We start from the raw sequence: 18,388 nt of genomic DNA on the forward strand, positions 1-18,388 counted from the left end.
TGAGTAGAATGGCTTCGCTTGTATTCACTCTATAGGGCAACTCATTTGTCATTAATCTTTTTGTCTTCTGTGAAGCCAGCAATATGTTCACATAATTCTTTAGTTTCCTTCTTGGTATTTTTAATAATCTCTTCGTTTTTGTCATTAATATCTTCCACAGATGCTTCTGTTTTTTTCTGTTTTTATTCCTTGCAGTTGCTTATTTCCTTTGGTTCGTGTCAGTGACAGCTACTTCTGTTTTGTTTTTAATATCGTTGATATCCCTGATATAATCCCCTATTTTGCCAAATTTGCTGTATAAGTTCAGTTGTCTCTCTCTCTCGTTAATTCCGAACAAGCTTGCCATATTTTCCTCTTAATAACACATTTTCGTTTTCGGTTGTTACGTCACAGTTATGGCTGACCTCGCCACGTCTGTAGCCGCCATCTTTCATCTTTTTCCTCGTGCTGTCCAGGTGATGAATGTTCTCAATATTTCGCTCGCAAAATATCCATAATCCTTGGACGCAAACTTAATTTTCTGTGACATGAATTTATTACATTTCAAGACACCCACTTATTACACTCCATGACATTCACTTCTACAACGTTACATTGCTACTCACGAGCCACACAATTTTATCTTGGCTAATTCTAATGTCGCTCTGTGTTCAAATTCCAGCTTCCCAATAAGTTATGAAATAGTTTGTACTCCTGATCGCCAGGATAGGGATACCAAATCACAAGATCCCCTTATGAAATAAGTCTCAATGCAGTTTCTGAAGACAGTCATGAGTCTGAAGAAAATGACATTGGAACTGTGTGGTTAAACTGAGCCTGCCTTTCCTCGTGAGACTGCAAAGAAAAGATAACCCATATCTAGTCCTCTCATTGCTATCGTCCCACATGGAAGATAAATTTTTCTTCTGGAGAAGCTCAGTCCGTCTTTGTAGTTGAGTGATCAGTGTGCCTGAGTGTCATGCATAGGATCCAAGTTCAATTTCCGGTATAGTCAGGGATTTTCCCTTGATAGGAGGCTTGCACTGGGTCCACTCAGCCTCATCATGCCAAATGAGGAGCTACTTGAATGAGAAGTAGAATAACTTCAAGGTCTCAAAATCTGACAACGACCAGGAGAGCATTGTACTGACCCCACGCCCCTCCATGTCGCATGCAGATGACGCCACTGGCTGAGGATGACACGGCGCTCGCTCGGTTTCGACTGGTCCATCTAATGCGAGAATGGTAGAGGTTTCCTCTTTATCTGGTAGAGTTTTGACGTGGAAAAATTCTACTTGTGTAGCTATTGATGCATGTGCAGCATTCTAATATTAGTTTACTGCATAATGGAGTATAGTAATAATAAAAGAGCTTTAATGATTTTAGCCTGCCCATAACATTTATTACGTTAAAAGTGTAGCCTACTAATCAACATTTGATACAGAAAAAGTAGCTGAGTCACACCTGAATCTCTTGTTGTCCTCGGCATCTATCATCACGCTGCTAGATATGTTCTCAAATATTGGTCAGTTTCTCACACCACCAGCTCATCTACAGCGACATATGGCGCAACCGTACTCACAGGCTGCTTGCTGATCATGGGAATCGCCTCCCTGTGTTTCAGTCTATGTCTGTATCATGATAGCAACATACCCAGCGTACATGTAGCGTTAACTGTAATGTGAAAAATAGCAACTAAATGTTCCTGAACCTCACAACCCCTATATATCGATTCTGTAGTTATTGTGCAGCAAATGTTACTACCTTACACAGAGTTGACAAGCAGTTATTATTCCCATGCTCTATCTACAAATGAAAATGGAAGGTACCTTAATATATGATACAATGAAAAGTACCCTATGCCACATACATCATAGAAATTCACAGGGTATAGGAGACAAGGATGAAGCTATTGAAGACCGTTTGTTGGAAAAGTTTGTATCCATAGTCTATAATTATAGCAATGTGGACCATGTTGAGTAAATACCAGCTTATAGTTTATTTTACCACAGCTCTCTGAAGTGAGCTATTTTGCAACGCTCACACTGGTACTGACTGCAGCTCTTTGATTTTGTCCCCTATATTTCGCAAGTGAAACATGTACTACCACTTTAACAAAATTACTAAGCACGTTAGAAACGACCAAACTGTCTTTATTTTCTAAAAATCTTGTTTTCGGATTGCACCCATTTTCTTATCTATCACCTCACACTTACTGATTACAAAACCAATTAGTTCACTAGCTGAATAACTTAACAAAATATACAAACAGGACTAAGCTGGCACCTGTAACCTACCTTAACTCACATAAGAACTGCACTTAAGCGACTCGACGTTTACCACTACGCACTATACTATGCTAGTTAACAGGAAATAAGTTCTTAGTATGCCTGTAAGGTCATACGAGTGTTCTCATAGAGAACTCTCTCCACTTACTAAAATCTCTTCTTGCTCCTCAATTTATAGACTGTGTATTCGGACAGAGTCCTTTATTTAGTATGTTGTGGCACATATTGTGAGCAGTCAAATGCAACACAGAACGGTACTAAACACACATGTGGCATACGGTGTTTTCGTTTTGTTTTGGAAAAAAAATGCTTGTAAAGATGAAATTTAAAGTTTGTAAATTATTCTTATTTGATGTATTTAATTCCTGTTGAGGCATTCGATCGACAACCATGTTACATGGCGATAAAGTAACAACTGAGACTAAAGATCGATGGTTAGGGGAAGCACCTTAATTGTGGGAGCTGGAAAAGCACAGTGCGCGAATAGTGCAGGCGCAAAACGTATGGCCTGGCCAGATTATACGTAGTATATACTGGTATGTGTTGAAGCTTACTAATTGATATGCAACGTTCTATAGCTGTAAATTGGCTCAATCAAAACAGTGTTTGTAAAACACTAGCTTAGAGCCTACTGCTTCGTTCACATCAATTATATGACCTGTGAATCTTTGCTTTTTGTTTTTCTCTACTCGATTTCTATATTATTCACAAACTGCAACACCTTCTACACTTTTCACGCTAATCAAGAGAATAGACGCATGGTCTTTTCCGATAGCACTTATGGCCAAAAAGCAACTCTGGTAGCTGGAGTCCAAGGTTTTGTTAATCACGCCTTTTGCGTTCTTGTTCAGGAAACTGAACGCTCCTTAAGGAAAAATTACAAATATGGCTAAATACAGTTCTAACATGCGCAACACAGTACTTTAATATTCTGCTAGGCACGCCATCATATGCATGAGAGTCTTGAGTCTTCGGTGATTTAATTATTGACTCACTCTCCCCCTTGTCTGTATCACAGAGGTGTATTTCAGACATCATTTGCCAAGGAAGTTATATGATTCCATGTAGAAACTAAATTTTTATTTAATTCACCAGCAATGCTCAGAAAATGATTGTTAAATCTGTACCGGATACCCTTCGTTGTGCCCATGTAGTCGTTCAGGTGTGTTGTAAATATGTGTGAAATATTTATTTCAAGAATCCATTGCTGCAGCTACAGAAAATTGCAAAAATAAAATTTCCCACTCGTGACTAAATTCTGCTCTTAGTGGCTTCATTTGTTGTTTACATCTCACATTCGTACATACGCACCTACGTCTCACTTGTACCTCACACAGATAAAATATCCAGTGTTTACGACAATTTTTTTCCTCGTCTAGTGTAATTGATGCTTTCCAAATTATCCGTTTTGAATCATATTACTGGAATTTTGCAATGTATGAATTCATCTTTTTGCGGACTGCTCGAAATGTTGTTTTCCCGCCGCCTTTCGCAGATCCCAACGACCAGCATAAACAGTAGCGCATAATTATATAAGTTGAACGGTTAAGCAAGGCTGTGCGCGAAACACGAGGCTTCAGCATAAACGTACCGTTGTACAATATACACCCGCTTGACAAAATAGTGAATCCCCAACATCGGGAGAAGAAACGAAATAAAACCACTCTGGTTGGATAGTACGTGATGTTATTTCATTGATTACAAAATGGAGTAAATTTACATATAACTTGGAGTACTAGCGCACTTGTGAGTATGACGTTGCACTCCGTCTGGCCTGGATGCACACACTGATTCAGTTGGGAAGGATACCATAAAGCCATTGTATCCTTTCCTGATGCAAGCTGGCCCACCACTGGGGGTTAAGAGTCATAACAACGTAGCTAAAAAATTGGCCATTTTGACATATCTGCTGCTCTACTGTCTTAATATTAAAGCTGAGAAATTGTTGAATGAATGTAAACACACTCTGAGGACAATGAGGTATCACAGTTATCAGCAGCATGAATATGGTGATAACAGTGATATAATTTCTCTTGCTGAAAAAAATTTCTTTTACCTTTATCTCTAAAAAATGCCAGATACGACGTTGTATCTCTAAAACCTTATGTTTTATCTGATATTTGATATTCTGGATGATGGGACTGGGACGGCGTTGACATCTGAGCTGGTGTCACACGTGTTCAATTGGGGGAAAGCTCTTGGGATCTTGCTGGTCATGGGAGTACTTCAGCATTTCTCACACAGTTGTTCATAGACATATGTGTCTTGTGTGGACGAACATTGTCCTGTTGAAAAATGGCATCACGTTACTGTCATATGAGAGGTAACACACAAGATTGGAGGATGTCCAAGACATACTGTTGTGCCATCAGAGTTCCCTCAGTCACTAACAACTGTGTCCTGAAGTCATACACAATGGCTTTCCACACCATGATGCCAGGAGTAATTCTGCTTTGCCTCACCAAAACCTCGGAACAATGGGACCTTTCCCCAGGTCATCCCAATGCTCACTGGTGATGGCTGTCTGGGGTAAAGCAGAACCGCAATTCTTCACTAGATGTAATACTGTGTCATTCATTGCCAGCCTGTATTTCCTAACAATGGCAACTCCAATTGCAGACATTTGCATTGTGGTGTTAACAGCAGGCTATGTATGAGATAGTTATTCCTAGTCTGGTTGCAGCTATTCTCTGACCATTGCTACAACATGGCGCAGAATGTCACAGAGAGTCCATTACTGGTTCTTGGATGACAGGTGCAGCTGTAAAGGGCTTAGAATGTGCCCAGTGCATAATACAGTAATGTCCCCTCGTGGTGGTCAGACCTGGTCAACTGGAACTTTGACAACGAGTATGCCTGCCATCATGTTCCCGTACAATCCAACATTGGGCCACTGTCCTATCCAAATGCCCCAAAAAGGTGGATATTGCACAATTCATCCAGCCAGCCAATGGAGACCCATAATGAGGCCCCTTTCAAACTCTTATCAGGTGCTTATAGTACTGTCTGACATGAGTATGTGGCCTCTCCATGTCCTTCACAGTGATTGCTCATCATCTGACACTGTTCATGCAACATAAGCCTGAAAACAGCACTAAACATTAACAGCACTAATGCAATCTGGTAGACACAGAGGATTGCAACACTAATCATTGACCTGCCCGCTGATGGTGTTTTCGTGTATGAAATTCCATTGACATCTAAACTTTTTTTTTTAATTTTTATTCAGGCAGTGTAACTTGACAAATTTCCGGGAGTGAAGGAATCAAAGGAAGTTGGACAAGTTCACACCAGTACTGAATGTTTCCTGCCATTCCCAACCTCTTGCTGAACATGCCAAAGCATTGTAATAGACCCTGTGAACACAACACTGACTCAAGTATATTGCCTGTCCCGTGGGAAAGAAGCAGAGGTTCTTACCTGTACACCTCTCCTCTCCTTGCACCAGCTTGTTAAGTTGGACAGTGCTCGTGTGCTTACATTCCCAGCATACCCAATGAAACAGCTAATTTATATTGTGTGTGAAGTAAGTGGACAAGTCTGTACTTGACTTTTCTGCAGAAAGGAGAATCCACTGACGTAACCGACTCAGAGAAATATGTAGCACGGCATTGAGAGACAATTAAAAGAGTATATTAGATGCACAAATACTTTTGGTTTCTTAAAATCCCCTTAGGAGGCAACGTGAAGCATATTTCCTTTTTCAGGCTACATCCATGGTTGCGAGGGTCGGGCCTGGGCATTCGAACGGCGCCAAGGCAAAGAGCTGCAGGGCCACGATGACCTGAAGCTGAACCTGGTGCAGAGCAGGCGGGACTGCATGGAGGCGTGCTTATCTGAGCAGCGGTTCACCTGCCGTTCGGCAGAGTATGACACACTCACCACTGAGTGCCGTCTCAGCAGTGAGGATCGCCGCACCAGGCCCTCTGACTATGTGGATGCACCCCCCACCACCGAATACCTCGAAAACCAGTGTCTGCCCCGTGAGTATGCCTAGCTTTCCGGCAAATGTGCTACAATTAATAATGCGAAGCAGATTTATGAAAACCAATGACGTGTACATAACATTTGTACATGAGCGTACCCGAGAACTGAACTAATGGGTGATGGGATTGGACTTAGTCATTTCTTTATTTATCAATTTCTGTGGAACCATGCAAGCTGACACTTCATGGTCATTCAACAGATCAGTACATAATTTACAGAATTCTTATTAGAAAATTTCTATACAAAAGATTTAAGGAATTAGATCAACACAAAAAATATATGAGTAAATAACACATTACAGATAAAAGTTGTAAGCTATTAGAAGAAGTATTGTACAGAATAGGAGTTGTGTGCTGCAAAGAAATCTCTCAGCTGACATCAGTGTATAACAATGTAAATGATTATTGGCCACTTGACCACAATTATTTTGCTGACATCAGTCTGTTGTAACGTTTTGGAACATATTTTATGCTCAGGTGTTACATTTCTGGGAGCCAAAAATCTATGTTATAAGAATCAAAATTCTTCAAACAACTATCATATGAAATCCATCTTGCTCTGTTTGTCCATTACAACCACATAGCATCTAGATTGACATATGTAATGTTCCTTGACTTCTAGATGGATGAGTGTATGGAATATTAGACCAGCTTTGTAGCTGATTGAGGAGTTCTTTGCAAACAGAACATAGTACAGTAAAATGTTGGTAATTCAAGCCCACACGATCCAAGCTTCCATTTAATCCAAGGTGGAAGACAGTTGACTACTACGTTTAAAAAATTAAAATAACATTACAAATAAAATCGAAAATGTGCAGGTAGTGGGTGTGATCAGTGGCCAATATGTGTGCTCATACATTGTTTACAATCAGGACTACTTTAGCAACTATTGCTGTTTCACCCACCACCAGTAAACCAGTATCTGCTCAGACTCTATGTAGTGTGTATGCATTTATAATTGCTCTTGCCATTTCTCATGAATATGAGTATTGATTCTTCAAAACAGAAGAAGAAGTTTGTTTCTTTGGAGATGTAAATTTTAGCACTGAAAATATTGGACAGTAGGGACACTGTAAGTAAGGTAGTGGCAGAGTTGGTCACAGGAGAAATAACAATAGGTGATTGGCAATGAAGCAGAACCAAACTAGTGCAGTGGTATTCCACCAAAGCATCTTGTTCTTCTAAAAACATCAAAATTTACACATGGTAAAAACCATGGGAACATCAAATTATGGAAAAATTAGTGAAGTCCTTTATTCAATGGCAAGCTAAACAAGTCCAGTAAGTGATCCAATTATTCAGCAGAAGGCACTTTTATTTTGAAAATAATTAGAAGGAGGAGAAAAAAGTTTTCTGGTAGTTCTGGCTGGCTGGATAGGTGGAGGAGAAAATATGAGGTGCGCCCCTTGAAATCTGCAGTGAAGATTTATCCACTGGCAGTTGAGCTGTCAAACCGATCCAAGAAAAAATTAAAAAATATAATTAAATCAGGAAAATCTGTCACTGGATATTCATAATTATGATGAGACAGAGCACATTGTAGAATAATTGCAACTAAAATCCTAGGAGATAGAAATGAAGCTTCCAGCCAGGTCATACTAAATCAGAAGTTGAAATAACAATCCCAGCTTGCAGCAATGCCTCATTCAAAATATACATGTGTTGGCCTTACCACTTTTGCATACAAATCAAAGTACCTGGATTAATAACTCAACTTCTAAATGTACAATACACTGAGGAACATATAATTCTTCTACAATTGTAGCCATGCATCATTTAACAGCAAATAAGTTTACCATACTTATTTACATTGATGATATTAATGCACTGAGGATGTACAGGAGTCAGATTTTATGTAATTATGTCTGTATATGTATGGATGGATATGTGTGTGTGTGTGTGTGTGTGTGTGTGTGTGTGTGTGTGTGTGTGTGTGTGTGTGTGTATGTGTGTGTGCGCGCGAGTATATACCTATCCTTTTTTCCCCCTAAGGTAAGTCTTTCCACTCCCGGGATTGGAATGACTCCTTACCCTCTCCCTTAAAACCCACATCCTTTCCCTCTCCTTCTCTCTTTCCTGAAGAAGCAACCGTTGGTTGCGAAAGCTAGAAATTTAGTGTGTGTGTTTGTTTGTTATTTTATTGTGCCTGTCTACCGGCGCTTTCCCGCTTAGTAAGTCTTGGAATCTTTGTTTTTAAAAAATTTTATGTTTACAGATGAAATGAATCACATTAGAATAGTGTCAGTATATATCGCAATATGTCTACAATAGTTAAAATTTACATAATAGGAGGCACTGGCTTACAAAGTTATTCTAACACATAAAACCAATGAAAATACACATCTAATAGTCAACTTTTGTCTGCATTAGGTAGAATATGAAGAGATTGTGTAGATGTACATCATTTAGCTACAAAATAGCTGGTCAGCAACTGGAAGCAGTTAATTCCATAAATTATCTGGGAGTACGCATTAGGAGTGATTTAAAATGGAATGATCATATAAAGTTGATCATTGGTAAAGCAGATGCCAGACTGAGATTCCTTGGAAGAATCCTAAGGAAATGCAATCAGAAAACAAAGGAAGTAGGTTACAGTATGCTTGTTCGCCCACTGCTTGAATACTGCTCAGCAGAGATAGAGAAGATCCAACGGAGAGCAGTGGGCTTCATTACAGGATCATTTAGTAATCGCGAACGCGTTACAGAGATGATAGATAAACTCCAGTGGAAGACTCTGCAGCAGAGACGCTCAGTAGCTCGGTATGGGCTTTTGTTGAAGTTTCGAGAACATACCTTCACCGAGGAGTCAAGCAATATGTTGCTCCCTCCTACATATATCTCGCAAAAAGACCATGAGGGTAAAATCAGAGAGATTAGAGCCCACATAGAGGCATACCAACAATCCTTCTTTCCACGAACAATACGAGACTGGAATAGAAGGGAGAACCGATAGAGGTACTCAAGGTACCCTCCGCCACACACCGTCAGGTGGCTTGCGGAATATGGATGTAGATGTATACGTCATCTGTAATTTGTTTCATTGTACTGTAGAACATCTTATGCATTGAACCATTTACAGTGGAATAAACAAAAGCATCAGTTGAAAGTGACATGTCTAGAATATAAAAAAGCATAGGTAAAGCAAAAGGTTAAGACTGATGAAATGAAGTAAACATGGGTCAATGGTACAGCAAAACAGTGCCAAATGTCTAAGTGATATGTTATTGATATTTAAGTTAATGTATACGTCCAGTCACAGCATTGTATACATCCCACAAACATATGAGCAATACAGTAACAGTCAATACAGATAAAAATGTTTAATAGTACAGCACAAAATCAATCACTGACAGCAACAGTATTCTACCAACAATACAGTGCCCCATGTCTATGTGGTATGCATGATTTTTGTAATGTCACAGTTCAAGGTCATGCTTATTGTATTTGAGTTAGTATAGAGAAAAATTAAAAACATATTAGAATGAAGAAGTGCAAGTGAAAGCTTTCAGATCTACTCATTGTCGTTGAGAGAGTTACTGGCTGGAGGTGATAAATCAGATGCACATGATACCATTGTGATGGCATTATAAAGCCTCAATCATTCACTTTCAAGAAAAAATATTCTATTCTTACGATCTTCTGGTGAATATGTTTCATTAAATTTTGTGATTTTTGTTTCCTATGTTATCTTTAACACTAAGTGTAAATTAAATTATACAATGTATTTTTCCATGAATTTCATATAGTTGAATATGTTTCACTAATGTCACACTTCTGTTTTCAGAAGAAGCAAGGTGCACTTTCAAATCAATACCAAATTCATATCCCCGTTATTTAGACCTTGTACTTTCACTTGTTAGTGATGAAATGGATTGCAAACGACGTTGCTATGAATATACAGACTTCATTTGCCGATCATTCTCGTACTATCCCAGTGGAAGTCAGTGCTTCATCAGTGGCGATGACAGAGGTATGTGCTTTTATTTATATAATGTACAACATCACATTAAGAGCTTGCCTCCATACTTATTAAATTAAAAATAATTTTAATGTTCCTGGTCTCATAAAAATTGTAATCATCCCTAAGCTTTAAATTTAAATTACCTCTTTCTATTTTATTGTCCTTGATATTCATACATATTATAAAAGTCAATGTATGTATGTATGTTCCACATCATCTCCTAATCCACTGTATCTATTTCAACCAAACTTGACACACATATCACTTACTGTCTGGAAAGAACCACTGTGGAGGTAAGAACTGACTACCTGTCAAAGGAGTGGGGGTGGGGGTAAAGAAAAGCATATCTGATGACACGCAAATAACCAGACTATAGTTATCCAGTATTTGAGAATGAAAGCAGTTAGTGACTTACAACAGATTTTGTACATAATTTCAAATGCTTATGAGACTTTCTGCACAAAATGATGAAAGGCAAAAAGTTTAGCGCCTACTATATTTTCATTATCCATGCAGTAAAACTGTTGCATCAGGCATGACCTGTTAATATATTACTTTTTTACTAATAACTCTATTCACAACACATTTTGCAGCTAGTGTACCTGTAAATATATATCATTCTATGACAGATAGTTAAGGAGAAATGATGCCATAAACATTGTGCTGCATGAAAACAAAACTGCGGGGGGTTATTCACTGGAGATACATGTGAAATATCAGTGAAATATGTTAAATATATATGAAATATAGATGGCATGTGCATATGGGGGCAAAGCCACAGGTAAAAAGCTTCTTCTAAATCGTCGGATCTATTTCAATCAAATATTTATTATATGGAAAGAAATACTATGGGGTAAGAACCAGCAACCACCTGTTGGTGTGGAGGTGATAACATCAAGAGAGAAGGGGTTAGGAAGAGGTGGACAGTGAGAGGAAAGGAGGAGATGGAGACAGATATGAGGGAGGAGGAGATGGACACAGATAGGGGATGGGTGAATTGATGGAGAGAGGGAAGAGGAGATGGACACAGAGAAGGGATTGTAGGAGATGGACTAACAGAATTGGAATAAATATATACTCAGCTAGTGACTTACTTAAATGCCCCATGCATTCTTCTTTATTATTTTAACTTAATTGCTTAAGGAAATGTTAACAGTTTTATAACCAATCCAGTCCTGATTATCTCTCCTGTCTCTGAATCTCTTTTATGTGTTTCTGTTGTTTCCTATATTTTTCCTTTAATTTATGATAAGGCAATCTTCACATTCAGAACATAATTATTTCAGAGTGGGCTCATATAAAACACTTATATTCGGAAGGAAATTAATATGATAACATTGTCACTCAATGTGAAATCCAGTTGTTTCTACACATTATGCTTACTTTAAATACTTTAGGGATCATATTCTGCACTTTTGTACCTTCTTAATTAAGCCCATTTTTCATTTTATTTTTTGTTTTGTTGGCAAAGAAAATTATGTATTTATTCAGTAGCATTGTATAGATACTTCTACTGTTCTTAAATCAAAATACAATAATTTTGATTGATATTTTGTGAAAACAGTAATGTAATTTTTTCTGTGGCTCTGGATACATCATAGGGGCTTACAGATACACTAACATTAGTGAAAATTAATTAAACACTAACAATGGCACTTAAGATGGAAACGCCCTATAATGCCACAGATCAGGTATAAAGCAATACACAAAGAGCTGTACAAGGTTTCTGATGTAAAGAATTCAGTAAATTTCGAAGCCCATACCCACTGTAATCAGAACCTCTACACATATTAGCACTGTTGTTGCTGAGGGCCTGTTACAAACAAGTTTTCAGCCGCTAGTACCCAAGACAACTCATACCAGATGGCTGTGGCGATCAAAGTGTAATTGTACTGCTTGTTCTTTGAAGAAGTCTCACACATTCCTTGTCTTTATGTGATTAGATATTGTCCTTTAGAAATTAGTTTGTGGAGCTGGCTGAAGCTGAGACAGTACGTTGGCCTCTAAAACCTCTGTGACGTAGTGTTTGCTTTGAGATTGCCCTCAACACATAGGAGCCAAGATGGCATGTTGTATCTTATGATGTCCAAACTATCATGCCACTCGCAGGGTGCGGAGTCTGTCACGTTGCTTAACTTTAGTCACCTTTTTTAATGTTGTCAAAGTTATTTATTTTCGTTTCAAAGTTTCTGTATTCATGTTCATTCTTTTAACTTTTTGAAATGCTCTGGTGATTCTAATATGTGGGGCATCTAAAATTTGAGGTAGATTTTTATTTTTTTTTATTTTTTGAGTGTTTTTTTTATATTTGTGCAACTGTTATTAGTGTCAAATATTCCTCTATTACAACTGCTTCTGTTTTTGTTCCATGTTATAATTTTGCTGTAGAAACAAAACTGCTAATGTGATACTCTGTTCAATTTTTGGCTGTATGCCCCAAAAACTTGTGAAGGGGTATGTTACATCAAGTTTCTTGAAATTCTACTCAGTGAACAGGTCAACCATCGAAATGATGGTAAATATTGGCCAGAAATCTGGATGATTCTTCATACAAGAGCTCCAATCCCTTTACTGAATTGATTTGGACAATGCAATCAATGATTTGCAGTTGCTTAGTAAATTTGTCAAATGATATTTGTAACAGTTTTGAGATGATGTTCCCCAATAGTGCTTCTGAACATTTTCACTTTTGTCCAAGGAAATGACATACTTAGTAACTGATGGAATGGCATCACATTTCCAGGAACATATGTTAGAAGAAGTATGTTCATCATATTACACATTGAGTTTCACTGAATCTACCATTCTTAAAGGTAAAATAGAAAGATTAAAAACAAATATGTTTTGGTCAGAGAGTAAGTGTTGGAAAGCAATGTATCAACTAAGAACTTCCTCTACTGGCAAAGCAGATAGTGAAACATCACATCAGAAATTATGTGAAGCACTTTCTGAACCCAGCTTGTCCCTACATACAGCCCATGCTGGGATCAGGTAGGCCTAACACCAGTAAGAAAGTGTTGAGGGTTTTAAATAGTGATGGGCAGGAGAACTGATGCAGAAAACTTGTAAACATCAGAACTTGCAACAGTCATAAAACACATAATGCCAGTGTAAAGGCTTTGGGGTGTTTGGATGAAGAACCATCCAGATTTCTGGTCAATATTTACCATTATTTTTATAGTTGACCTGCTCACTGAGTAGAATTTGAAGAAACTTGATCTAACATTCCCCTTCACAAGTTTTAGAGGCATACAACCACAGGATGGCTTACTTTAGGGGGCCTTCAGCCAACAGGATTTTGGAACAATGGATGTATTCAGTATTATTTTAACTATAATACCATTCTGAATAGTTTTAAAAAAACTTCGGTCAAAGCAGATCTTCATTTTGTAATTTCATCTGTAAAAAGTTCTTCATAATGAAATCCTAAAATTGGATAATATTCTTTATCTTGAATAGCTTGTCGTTATCAGGCAAGTAACCAAAGAGCTTAGCAGACTGGAACAATGTCACAAGTTGTGCTTTCTCGAGAATGCCCAAAAACATTACATATAAGCCAGCAAACATGTGAAGGAAAAGATATACTTATCAAGGTCAATACTGTAAAGCTTTGAGTTTTTAGACCCAAAGAAACAATAAAGAGCAGAAGTTGCAGTGACATGTGGAAGGTAGCAAAAATGATGCCTTTTGATGTCCACAGGATTGCTTATTAAATAACTGGAGGATTCTACAGTTTGAAATACACTGAAGTACCAAAAAAACTGGAATATGCATGTGTATTCAAATACAAAGATATGTAAAGATGCAGAATACTGCACTGCAGTCAGCAATGCCAAAGAAGACAACAAGGGTCTGGTGCAATTGTTGGATCGGTTACTGGTGCTACAATGGCAGGTTATCAAGATTTAAGTGAGTTTGAATGTGGTGCTATAGTCGGCTTGGTGCCAAGCAATGGGACACAGCATCTCTGAGGTAGCAATGAGAGGGAATTTTCCCATACGACCATTTCACAAGTGTACCATGAATATCAGGAGTCCAGTAAAACATCAAATCTACAACATCGCTGCTGCCAGAAAAGCATCCTGCAAGAACGGAACCAATGACAACTGAAGAGAATCGTTCTACATGACAGAAGTGCAACCCTTGCACAAACTGCTGCAGATTTCAGTGTTAGGCCATCAACAAGTGTCAGCATGTGAACCATTCAGTGAAACCTCATAGATATGGGCTTTGGGAGCTGAGGGCCCACTCATGTATCCTTGATGACTGCACAACACAAAGCTTAATGCATTGCCTGGGCCAGTCAGCACTGACATTGGACTGTTGGTGACTGGAAACATGTTGCCTGGATGGACAAGTCTCATTTCAACTTGTATTGAGTGGATTGTCATGTATGGATATGGAGACGACGTCATGAATCCATGGACCCTCCACGTCAACAGGGGACTGTTTGAGCTGGTAGACGCTCTGTAATGGTGTGGGGCATGTTCAACTGCAGTGATATGGGACCCTTAATACATCTAGATACAACTCTGACAGTTGACACATACAAAAGCATCCTCTCTGATCCCTTGCGTCCATTTATGTCCATTGTGCATTACGATGGACTTGGGCAATTCCAGTAGGCTAATGCAGTAGCCCACACATCCATAATAGCTACTCCAGGAACACTCTTCTGAGTTTAAACACTTTCATTGACCACCAGACTCCCCAGACATGGACATTATTGAGCATATCTAGGATGTCTTGCAACATTCTGTTCAGAAGAGATCACAACTCCATCGTACTCTTATGGATTTATGGACAGCCCTGCAGGATTCATGGAGTCACTTCCCTTGAACACTACTTCAGACATTATTTGAGTACATGCCATGTCATGTTGTGGCACTTCTGTGTGCTCGCAGCAGCCCTACACAATATTAGGCAGGTATACCAGTTTCTTTGGCTCTTCAGTGTAGATGGCCCAGCTTTAGACAACAAAGATGTTGACAGTTACTTATAGCAGTACATCTTGAAAGGAAAGTCATTATCCATAAAGTTAAAGTACCCAAGTACTCTCTTCTTGAGGATACTCTTACATAATCCCATGGGATATTCCATTTTGAAGCACACATTGCGAGAAGACAGACAGCAATGACTGATAGGCTCTTAAGCAGCGTTTCGACTGTGAAGGATGTTTCGAGGCAATAGCTCCAGTTTCTTTCTGCGTCCATTGACTTGCAGCTCATTAGGTATGGACAGCAAACACACAGAAATTATACTGCTTATAAGGAAGACTGTGAAAGGGAAAGAAAACCTGAGTTGGAAGAAAAGTAAGATGAGGAACAAAACCAAGGTATCTTGCAGAGAAGATTTAAAAAATAAGCAACATTAATAAATCAATTGACTGTGAAGTGGATGCTGTGAAAGAATAGAAAAAAGAACATCAGACTATTCAAAGAAGAAGAAGAACATCTCTCTCAAGCTTCAGTTAAACTGAAGAAAGCATTTGAAAAAAGTCACTTAAAGGAAGCAAAATTAGGCCAGGGTATGCTTCAGGGTTCACAAAACATGAAAATAAATAATGAGTGACAGAAAGGGAGGTGGAAACCATTTGAAAAGATCTTTAGAAAAGAAAACTTAGTGTGACTACAACATTTTTGTTAAGATTCCTAAGAAGTAGTAATCTAACAATATCTTGTTGATCTTTTACCTGTATTGAAGTCTCGGTAATATACACTCTTGGAAATTGAAATAAGAACACCGTGAATTCGTTGTCCCAGGAAGGGGAAACTTTATTGACACATTCCTGGGGTCAGATACATCACATGATCACATTGACAGAACCACAGGCACATAGACACAGGCAACAGAGCATGCACAATGTCGGCACAATGGAGACGATCGTAGAGATGCTGGATGTAGTCCTGTGAAACAGCTTGCCATGCCATTTCCACCTGGCGCCTCAGTTGGACCAGTGTTCGTGCTGGACGTGCAGACCGCGTGAGACGACGCTTCATCCAGTTCCAAACATGCTCAATGGGGGACAGATCCGGAGATCTTGCTGGCCAGGGTAGTTGACTTACACCTTCTAGAACACGTTGGGTGGCACGGGATACATGCGGACGTGCATTGTCCTGTTGGAACAGCAAGTTCCCTTGCCGGTCTAGGAATGGTAGAACGATGGGTTCGATGACGGTTTGGATGTACCGTGCACTATTCAGTGTCCCCTCGACGATCACCAGAGGTGTACGGCCAGTGTAGGAGATCGCTCCCCACACCATGATGCCAGGTGTTGGCTCTGTGTGCCTCGGTCGTATGCAGTCCTGATTGTGGCGCTCACCTGCACGGCGCCAAACACGCATACGACCATCATTGGCACCAAGGCAGAAGTGACTCTCATCGCTGAAGACGACACGTCTCCATTTGTCCCTCCATTCACGCATGTCGCGACACCACTGGAGGCGGGCTGCACGATGTTGGGGCGTGAGCGGAAGACGGCCTAACGGTATGCGGGACCGTAGCCCAGCTTCATGGAGACGGTTGCGAATGGTCCTCGCCGATACCCCAGGAGCAACAGTGTCCCTAATTTGCTGGGAAGTAGCGGTGCGGTCCGCTACGGCACTGTGTAGGATCCTACAGTCTTGGCGTGCATCCGTGCGTCGCTGCGGTCCGGTCCCAGGTCGACGGGCACGTGCACCTTCCGCCGACCACTGACGACAACATCGATGTACTGTGGAGACCTCACGCCCCACGTGTTGAGCAATTCGGCGGTACGTCCACCCGGCCTCCCGCATGCCCACTATACGCCCTCGCTCAAAGTCCGTCAACTGCACTTACGGTTCACGTCCACACTGTTGCGGCATGCTACCAGTGTTAAAGACTGCGATGGAGCTCCGTATGCCACGGCAAACTGGCTGACACTGACGGCGGCGGTGCACAAATGCTGCGCAGCTAGCGCCATTCGACGGCCAACACCGCGGTTCCTGGTGTGTCCGCTGTGTCGTGCGTGTGATCATTGCTTGTACAGCCCTCTCGCAGTGTCCGGAGCAAGTATGGTGGGTCTGACACACCGGTGTCAATGTGTTCTTTTTTCCATTTCCAGGAGTGTAGATTTTGTTCGTGAATTATGATTACCAAATAACCAATGTACCCGCATATATTAATAACTTTGTATGAAGGAAAAAAAATGGCGTTCCACATCCAGGATCATAATAGAGAAATTTATTATGTTCTCAGCTGTCCTTTTTTAGTGGGATTACCAAAAATGAAAATAATTCATTTGTGCTATATCTTTTTATTGACTGGAGGTATCCAATGGTGAGCACAGCAAGATGTTACAGAACGTAGTTGAACTGCTTAGTTGATGAGTAACTCACAACAGTGCTACAGTGCTAGTGGTGTTGATACAAATCAGAGTAATGGCAATGATAAACAAAGCAAACATTGCATTATATCTACAATAACAGTTGCAAGTGTTGACATTTTGTCAGAAAGGAACCCAAATATTTTCAGAATTTCCGCAAGATGAGTCAGTGGAATGTGTGGTATCATATACACTCGACTGTGCAGTGTACATGAGGAGTACAATGATGACAATACATGCTTAAGAAGTGAAGGTTATATTGAAACAGGGGTTTAGCCATCTAGTTCATCATCCAATACGTATAGTGTAACAGATGATGATAAATAGAAAGCTGAAATTCTAAACCTAGCTTTCAAAAAGTCATTTACAGTAGAGGACTGCAGCACCATTCCCTCTTTCAGTTAGCAAACAAACAAAAGGTTGGCTGACATAGTGTTTAGTGTATCTGGTATTGTAAAACAGTTAAGATCCTTACACGCCAAGAAGGCATCTGGCCCAGATGATATCCCTGTAAGATTTTATGTTGACTATGCTACAAATACAGCACCATTCTTATCCATCATCTATCAGAGATCATTGGAACAGTGGAAAGTTCCAAAGGACTGGAAGAAGGCCCAGGTCATAGCAATCTATAAAAAGGGTAGAAAATCGGATGCGCACAATTACCGGCCAATTTCACTGTCATCAATTTGTTGTAGAATTATGGAACATATTTTTTGTTCAGACATAATGACCTTTCTAGACTCTGAGAAGCTCATCTGCAGAAACCAGCACAGCTTTAGGAAACAGCATGATACACAACAGGCTCTAGATACCGGCTCCCAGGTTG

The 18,388-nt window shown here is 39.8% G+C and overlaps 1 protein-coding gene across 2 annotated transcripts in view; it reads left to right on the forward strand.

Annotated features, from left to right (window-relative positions):
- The window catches only part of LOC126299294 (uncharacterized), a 483,067-nt gene that overhangs the window by 232,307 nt on the left and 232,372 nt on the right, over window positions 1–18,388 (forward strand). For both annotated transcript variants that reach the window (XM_049991089.1, XM_049991090.1), the window contains exons 10-11: window positions 5,975–6,250; window positions 10,038–10,223. In XM_049991089.1, coding sequence (XP_049847046.1) covers window positions 5,975–6,250; window positions 10,038–10,223 — 462 coding nt within the window. The remainder of the gene's footprint in view (window positions 1–5,974; window positions 6,251–10,037; window positions 10,224–18,388) is intronic.

Source organism: Schistocerca gregaria, chromosome X (genome assembly GCF_023897955.1).
Source record: "Schistocerca gregaria isolate iqSchGreg1 chromosome X, iqSchGreg1.2, whole genome shotgun sequence".
Lineage (NCBI taxonomy): Eukaryota > Metazoa > Arthropoda > Insecta > Orthoptera > Acrididae > Schistocerca > Schistocerca gregaria.